Here is a 7,767-nt window from a genome sequence, read left to right as displayed (position 1 = left end):
CCAACAAGGCATTGTGTGGTCAAGCACATGGCCAAAGCCATGCCCCGAGAACTCAGCGTGTACAATGGGGCCAGCGCCAGCTCCCCAGGAGCTCCTAGTCCTAACGGACAGAGGAAAAGCTAGGGACCGCAGCCCTAGCAGACTGCATTCATCTTGCACAGATGTGTGTAACATGTGCTGTTCATGTGTGTGCACGTGCTGGACTTGCCAGGTAGTCTGACGTGGGGCTAGAGGGCACTGCAGGCCAGCTGAGGGGCCGGAGGGGAGGGCAAAGGGGTCAAGCCCAGAGGAGGTGAGTGGGCAGTGACAGGGCAGCAGCCAGAACCAGGTCTCGATCACGTCAGATGAAGTTTCTTTCAGAATCCTGAACTGAACCGCTGGACTCAGAACCCCAATCATGGAGAGAACTGCAGGTTCCGTGGTCTGTGGAGTGCATGTCAGAGCCGGGCCTCCTCGAGGCTCAGACGGAGCAGTGGGCAGCATATCCAGGTGCACATGGAGGATATGGCAGCCCATCGGAACCTGCAGAGGACACCTGGCACCACAAGAGAGGACGGAACAAATCAATCAACTACCCCAGCCAAGTGCTGGCAGTGAAAATCTGGGCAAACGGAGACTGTGTCAGCCAGTGGATTCTGGAGAGATTTCATCACGCTTGGAGTGGCGAGATGGGCAGCCATTCAGAACTGTTGGACTAGCAAAACCACTTGAGCAGGACCCCGGAGCACGCCCCATGCTGGGGACCTGGGGTGGGTGGGGCTTCTCGTTTCATCTCCCCCTTTATCCCAGAAAAAAAAGTAATAAATTGGAAACAACGGTCTTACCCACTTTCCTGTAGCCCTTGACCCTTTGTGCCCTAATCAACTATGTAAAGATGATCAAAATAAAATAATTACAAAAAAAAATTACAGACAGGGGAGAGACAGGTGGACAAGGAGGCCTCCTGAAGCTGGCCCGAGCGCAGGGGTGCAGCTAGCCAGGGTGATTCCCGTGGCTGGCCGCCCTGACCATGGATCCACTCCACCCCCTAGTGGTGGGGTCTCAGACCACAGCCCTGCTGGACGGCCTCTGGAGTGGAGCTGCCCCGCAGAAGGCTCTAGGCCTCAAGGGCTGAGCACCAACCACTGGCCAGCAGGTCTGCCCCACAGCCCAGAACAGGGCTCAGGTGGCTGCCGGGACCTGTGGGGGCTGCTAGCAGTGACCACGGGTCTAGCACCAGGAAGCACAAGCCTGCCCCCTTTGCAGCAGCCACATTTCACATAGGGAAGTCCAGGCCACGGAAGGCAGTGTGCACAGCCCAGACATGTCGGGGGCCTTTACTGCCTGTCCTCAGGATCTGCTTCCCACGGCTCATGGGACACACTGTGAAGCTGCAAATGAGTCCAGGCGGCTGCTGGCTGCTGGCCCCTGCACACCCCAGACAGCCCGGGGCTGCTCCTGAGCACATGCCCACAGCTGCTGCACCTGCTGGCTGCCAAGGGGCCAGGTTTGTGTCCTGTGCGTGCCCAGTTGTCTGCATGGGACCATGCAGAGGGACAGGTCATCAGGGTCCACAGGCTAGCAGCCCCACAGCAGCTGGCCTGAGGGCTTGTTAAGAGTATTGGTACAATGTTAGTATGTTAAAACGTTAAGAATATTAGTGTTAGGTGATATTAGGCCCTTTTGGGTGAGAAGCCACTACTTCGCTAGGTCAGAAGGCGCCTGCACTGTCGGAAAGCTCCACTTTAGTGATCAATCTGTCTCCCTTGTTTCTTTATCTGCCATCTAACCTGGGTGCAGGAAGGCAGGGGCACAGTTCCCCTGCGCCAGGGTCAGGAGGAACCATAAAAGACTGGAGGAGCCATAAAAGATAAGGGTGTCAGGATGGGATGAGCCGTAAATAATGAGTGTGAGAATGGAACAGACTGCTTGCACCTAAATTTGTTACTTTTGAGTTGACTTTGATATATGTTACAGCCAAAATGGGGTATATAATCTCCAGCCTTATGTTAAGTCAGGGTCTGATCCACTTGGCTGGCCTGTGTGCCCCAAGCACGATCTGACCCCAGCATGCTGGCACAATAAACTCTGTCTGCTTTTTGCATTACCAGCAAGACTCTTTGTTGTTTTCTGGGGGTTGACTAGCTTGCACCCTAATGTCCGGGCGGGGAGCCCTGGCCCGGACTCTAACAAGGACACCCAGCAGGCAGCGAGAAGGCTGCCCCGGGCAGGACTGTCCAGCCAGGAGAGCTGCGGGCAGAGCAGCTGGCACAGCTGCAGCTCCAGGACCTGCCAGGCTGAGAGCAGAGCATTCCTTGCACACACACGTGTGGGCAGGACAGTGACCGCTCACCTGAGGAAGCAGCAGCCATTTCCCAGCCCTGTACTGCAAGGCTGTGGGGCTGGCACCCAGGGCTCCTACCTGAGCCCTGCCCCCAGGGAGGCTGACCAAGGGCCCCTTCTGCCCAGCCCTTAGTGCTGGCAGTACAGGAACCCTCCAGGCCTGAAGACCAGAAGAACATTCCAGACCAAGGCCCGCACTGCTGCCTGAAATGCATTCTCCCCGACCACCTCCTATGCCAGCCACAGGCAGCAGGGATGGCCAGGGCTGTGCCACACAGGCACGGCCCGCACGCACTCCTGGGCAGACCAGTCCCTGCTGATTTAGGCAATTTATTCATGTGAAAAGCAGAGTGACAGAATTCAGCCCACGCATTCCCTCCAATGCTCTCAAAGCCCACGGCCGGGGCAGGGGAAGCCAGGAGCACCGTGGATGCAGGTGTGCACACGTGGCCCCTCCTGCTGCCTTTGCGGGTGAGCAGCAGGGAGCTGTGGTGCAGTGAGCAACCCGGCACTGCTGCCAGCAGCTTACCCACCGCACCACGACGCCTGCCCGGAAGGCCTTCCTTCATCCGCAAGTGCTTCTGATATTCTGATTAAGCTTGGAAAAAAACCTTTTCCCAGAGGTCCGAGCTGTGCCCTGGGGAAGGGCGGCCTGGAGCCCCGGGGCCCTCAGCTGAGGATGCCCCAGGCTGCAGCAGGCTGCCTCGCCAGCGCAGTCACTTCCGGGCGAGCTCCAGCACCCCGCGCACCATGGCGCCCACGCCGTCATAGATGTGGTGCAGTGCGGCCTCACACATGAAGGCTGGCGTCGTAACCACCTTGTTCCCCCTGTCAACATGGGCTTCGTGCGCGGAGTTAGGGACAAAGCAGCATCAAGCACAGGCCCTGTCCCCCGTCCCCCTGCCCCCGGAGCTCACCTGCCGGGTGGCCTCCACGCATGGACCCCACCTGGGGGCACAGCTCCAGGGGGAGCACCCCGGCTGGCCCTCCCCCACCCCAGCAAGGATATGGTCACGTCCTTCACGCAGTGCTTGGCGCCCAGGGCCTTCACGGCCTCTGCCGTCCCGGCGTATGGCCACCTGCCGCCCTCCTCCTGCTCGTGGCCCACCGTAACCTCCACACCTCTCAGCACCTTGGCCGCGAGCACCGGCGCGATGCAACACAGGCTGGGGGAGGGGTCAGTTCTGGACCAGGCCGCAGGGGCTCAGGCCGCCAAGGGCTGGGGGCTGCTTGCTGTGCCCCCACACCTTGGCCAGCCACACCTGCTCCGCCAGCCTCAGGTGTTCCCTGGAAGGTGCCTCAGAGCCACAGGGCACCTGAGGGAAGCGCAGGGGCCCCAGGTGCTTCCTGGCTCCCCCCTGGGGCACGACCCTGTGAGCCAGCACCCCCTGCAAGCCAACATCGGGTACCCCAGCCAGGTTGGCTGCACACAGGGGCTCTGACCCAGGACTAAGGGCACAGTGGGCGGTGACCAGCCTCAGTATGAGATCTGGGCCTGGTGGTCTTCCTCCAACAACACACCTGGGTGTGGCCCTGGATCCCCTCGCCCCAGGACCTCACTGATAACCAGGCGGTTCAGATTCTTCCTGTCACCACCTGGACATGTGGGGACCCAGGACAGGGGAACCAAGCAGGAGGCCACACAGGGATCCGCATGACATGTGGCCAGGGGAACCCCCCAGGCGGAAGTAGTAGAGGGTCCGCTACACACCCGATGGGCTTCCCGGCTTCGTGGAACTCCTTCAGCACCCGCTCCACGTCACGGTGGACCCTGCAGTCCTTGCCGTCCACAGCAAACGTGCTCCTGTGGTGGTGGTGGGGAGAGGCAGACGCGATGCCCCACAGCTCCAGGGAGCGGTGGCCAGGGGCGCGTGGGTGGCCTCCACGATCCCCTCAATCAGACCGGGCAGAGCCTGGCTGATACGCACGAGGGGTCGGCGCCCACAGCCCCGTGCCAGGTGCTTAGCTTGACCTCAGCCAAGGATGCCTGGAGGGCACGGAGGTGCCAAAACCAGAGTCACACACCCAATGTCAATCACACCGCCAAGAGCGCTGGGAGCTGCCCAGAGGGCGAGATGGACATGTCCCAGGCACTCTGCAGGCACCCCAAGCCGGCTCCAGCCACCCATTAGAGCAGACAGGACCTGGCATTTGGGGTGCGGCCACCTTCCACTGGCACACACAGGTGAAGGGAGGAGACCCTGCAGCACCCCCAAGGGAGTGTGAGCTGGACCCCCCTCCACTGTGCCCTGCTCTCCAAACCAGCCCACCACCCCATTCCATGCCAGGCATGGACAGCATAGCAAGCCAGCTCCCACTCCCCCCAAATGAGCACTGTGCCTGCCCGGGATCAGCGTCCAGCTGCCATGGCCATTCTCCAGCCAGCTGCAGCAGGGGGAGCAGGAGGGAAGGGAGGGTGCGGGGGCTCCAGCTGAGGCTGCGGCCGGTTCAGCTCTGGGGGCAGGACAAGAGGCTGTGGCCAGCGGCACTGCCTAGGACTGCCAGCACTTTCCGGAAGCCTCGGCAGCCCACATTCAGCCCCACAGGGCAGAAGGAGCAGGCGACCCTGGTGATGCCAGTGGGAGTGTCCTGAGGGGAGCAGGGCCCCCAGGGGCAGCTGCACCACCCTGAATCCCCCACCTGAGGCCCCGGAGACCCATGGGACACAGGTGAAAAGCAGTGCTGAGCACTCAGGGCTGAGGACAGCCAAGGCACCAGGGCTCAGCACCCGTTACCACGGTAACAGCCCTTCCTGCCCAGAGTTCTCGAGAACCGGCCACCAGCAGCACAACCCTGGTGGCCAGGGACGCAGGAGGCCCTACCCCCAGCTGAGCTCAGAAAAGGCTCAGTTCACGGCTCCCACAGCAGCTCCCACATGCAAGCACAGCCCTGGGAGATCCTGCCCAGTCCCAGCCCCGGGAGGCGGGCACTCCGGGCACGCACAGGTTCTTGGCGGCACCAAAGCCTCCGGGGAAGATGACGGCGGCGTGGTCGGCTGCGCGGAGCTGGGCCAGGTCAGTGATCTTGCCCCGGGCGATCCTCGCAGATTCCCTCAGGACGTTTCTGGGGAGGAAGCCAGGGCTGGTGACGGGGCAGGGCAGGGGCCAGGCTGCCCCTACAGGACACGCCCTACACACATGCACAGCCCACAGCCAGGCCAGGACACTTTCGGGACCAATGCTTCCACGATAGCACTTGGTGTCACTCCAAAGATTCCAGCAACCCCAAGTCTTACACTGCAGTGGTTCAGAGCTTATGTGAACTCCCCAGGAACTCCCCAGAGCCCAGGGACACGGCTGGGTAGAGCACCATGCAGGAGGTGCAGTCACCGCCTGCGACAGAGGCAGCGCACGCAGGCACTGTGTCCAGTCCCGGCTGCCCCGCTACCCATCCAGCTCCCTGCCTGTGTCCTGGAAAAGCAGTCGAGGACAGCCCACAGCCTTGGGACCCTGCACCCGCGTGGGAGACCCTGAAGAAGCTCGTGGCTCCCGAGAGGGCAGCCTTGGCTGTTGCAGCCATCTCAGGACCACACCAGTGGGTGGAGACTGTTTGTCTCTGAGCCTTCAAGTGCAAATACAGACATTTTAACAAGTGGATAGTCACACGTCAGGCCTCGGGCAGCGGGAAGCCACCAAGGATCAGCCACACAGGACAGCGGGCACAGTCAAGGGGGAGAGCAGGCGACGGCTCCAGCCAGGCCAGGACACCCACAGGCTGCTGGCTACCACTGCAGTGCTCAAAGAGCCCCAGCCAGGGAGGGTGGCTGGGCCCATGGCACCAAGTCTGGCAAGAACCCGGGCACAGGGGGCGCAGCCCCACCTGGTCTCGCTCTCGGCAGGCTGCCCCTTGGTGTGGTCGATCACATGCAGTTGAGGGACGTCAGGAGCAAAGAGCTGGACCTCGGCTCCGCCGCGGCTCAGGTGCACCAGGACCCTACGCCAGAGAATCGGGGTGCCCATCGCACGGCGTCACCACCGAGCAGATGTTCATGCAGATGCCCCGGGATAGGATTTCAACCACATGCCAGGGCCAGCTCCTAGCGTGTGCCAACACTTGGCTACCTGCCAAGGACGCCGATGCCCACAACTCCGACAGTTACATGGCCAGCCGTGGAGACCTGGCGTACTCAAACACCCTGAACACACACCCACCCTGCCCAGGCCGGTCACTGTCATCAGCTCTTTGTCCTCAAGCCTGGAACTCTGCCCCTTGCCAGCCACGGCAGGCACCCCGAGGCCGGCAGGACAGACCGTGGCTGCTCGGAGCTACGGGTTTCCCAGGGCCTGTGCATGTGGTGGTAAGCGGGGGCTGCTGACAGACTCTGCCAGCCGACGCTCACAACAGACACACTGCTGCCATTACAGCCCATCACCCTTTGCCCTGTCCGAGGGCCAGGGGCGCGGGCAGCTCCCAGCACACCTCAGGGAGGTGAGAGTGCACACGCAGGCTTCCTGCCCCCGGGGGGGGGGGGACACGGATGGGACTTCCAGCTCCTGGCTTTGCACCCCCATCGCAGCACTCAGGAAGTGGATCCACGAGGAAGACCCCTGCAGCACGCGGGCGGTACAGGCGTCCCCGCCAGGACCCAGGCGCACACCAGGCGCCCAGTCCACGCGAAGCGGCTCCGAAGCGGCTGCTGAGCGGGGCAGTGACCAGTGAGCCGTCCCACCCAGGGCAAAGCCTTGAAAACACACACAACAGGTACACGGCAGCGGGCCACCGAGGCTGGGCGAGGACTCACGCGGACGCTTCGTGGATCTCGGTCCCGTCGTAGACTCCACAGCCAGACAGCACCTGCGGGAGGAACGGGGGCTGAGCCAGGCAGTGGGGCTGACCGGAGACCCTGACCCTCGGGGGCGGCGGGGCTGAGCGGGGACCCTGACCCTCGGGGACAACGGGGCTGAGCGGGGACCCTGACCCTCGGGGGCGGCGGGGCTGAGCGGGGACCCTGACCCTCGGGGGCGGCGGGGACTGGACTGACCGGGGAGGCGACCCCGGCCCGCGAGCACTTACCACCGCGACCCGAGGCCCGGCGCGCGGCGCGGAGCCGTGAAGGGCCGCTCGTGGAGATGGCAGCGGCCGCAGGCGGCCCGAAGCGGACAGGAATGCGGAAGCCACCCACCTCGACGCCATCAGGGCTCTGACGCCCGCCATGGCGGCGCGGGACACCGCGACCTAAGGGTCACCCGCGTAGGCAGCGGGAAGGGACCGCGGGATGGAGGACGGGCGGCGCCTGCGCAGAGCCGCCGTGAGGCCTTCCCCGCCCCGGCGACGTCCCACCTCGTGAGCGTGCGGCGCCTGCGCAGTCGCTGAAGGACGCCGGCTCCGCCCCCAGCGCCCTTTCCCGTGGTGGGTGGAGCCGCGCCTGCGCGTCGACGCCATGGATACCGTGGACGCCATGGATACCGTGGACGCCAGGCTGCTGGGCCCCGCGGGCGCTCGCCT

At 63.3% G+C, this 7,767-nt stretch overlaps 1 protein-coding gene across 2 annotated transcripts; it reads right to left on the bottom strand.

The window, feature by feature from the left end:
* Positions 1-2,636: 2,636 nt before the first annotated feature.
* GATD3A (glutamine amidotransferase class 1 domain containing 3A) lies at positions 2,637-7,554 on the bottom strand. Of its 2 annotated transcripts, XM_040986687.1 has the most exons (7): positions 7,336-7,551; positions 7,064-7,116; positions 6,142-6,255; positions 5,266-5,385; positions 4,034-4,126; positions 3,332-3,488; positions 2,637-3,167 (listed from the first exon to the last, which is right to left on the bottom strand). In XM_040986687.1, the coding sequence occupies exons 1-7, from the start codon at positions 7,474-7,476 to the stop codon at positions 3,039-3,041; spliced, it is 807 nt and encodes a 268-aa protein (XP_040842621.1). In that variant the 5' UTR covers positions 7,477-7,551; the 3' UTR covers positions 2,637-3,038. The 2 variants fall into 2 exon arrangements, with proteins under 2 accessions (XP_040842621.1, XP_040842622.1); XM_040986688.1 differs by lacking the exon at positions 4,034-4,126 and having other exon boundaries at positions 7,336-7,554.
* Between the last annotated feature and the right edge of the window lie 213 nt (positions 7,555-7,767).

Source organism: Ochotona curzoniae, unplaced genomic scaffold (assembly GCF_017591425.1).
Source record: "Ochotona curzoniae isolate NIBS_2020 unplaced genomic scaffold, NIBS_Ocur_1.0 contig_4516, whole genome shotgun sequence".
Taxonomy (NCBI): domain Eukaryota; kingdom Metazoa; phylum Chordata; class Mammalia; order Lagomorpha; family Ochotonidae; genus Ochotona; species Ochotona curzoniae.
Note: the sequence above shows the minus strand (reverse complement) of the source record. Positions and strands in the feature narration are given on the sequence as shown.

Bases quoted from the DNA above. Each gene is read 5' to 3' on its own strand.
- GATD3A (XM_040986687.1), bottom strand. From the start codon at position 7,476: ATGGCGGGCGTCAGAGCCCTGATGGCGTCGAGGTGGGTGGCTTCCGCA. The intron at 7,117-7,335 runs GTAAGTGCTCGC...TTCCTCCCGCAG, and splicing joins CCGGGCCTCGGGTCGCGGTG to GTGCTGTCTGGCTGTGGAGT. The intron at 4,127-5,265 runs GTGCGTGCCCGG...CCACCACCACAG, and splicing joins TTTGGTGCCGCCAAGAACCT to GAGCACGTTTGCTGTGGACG.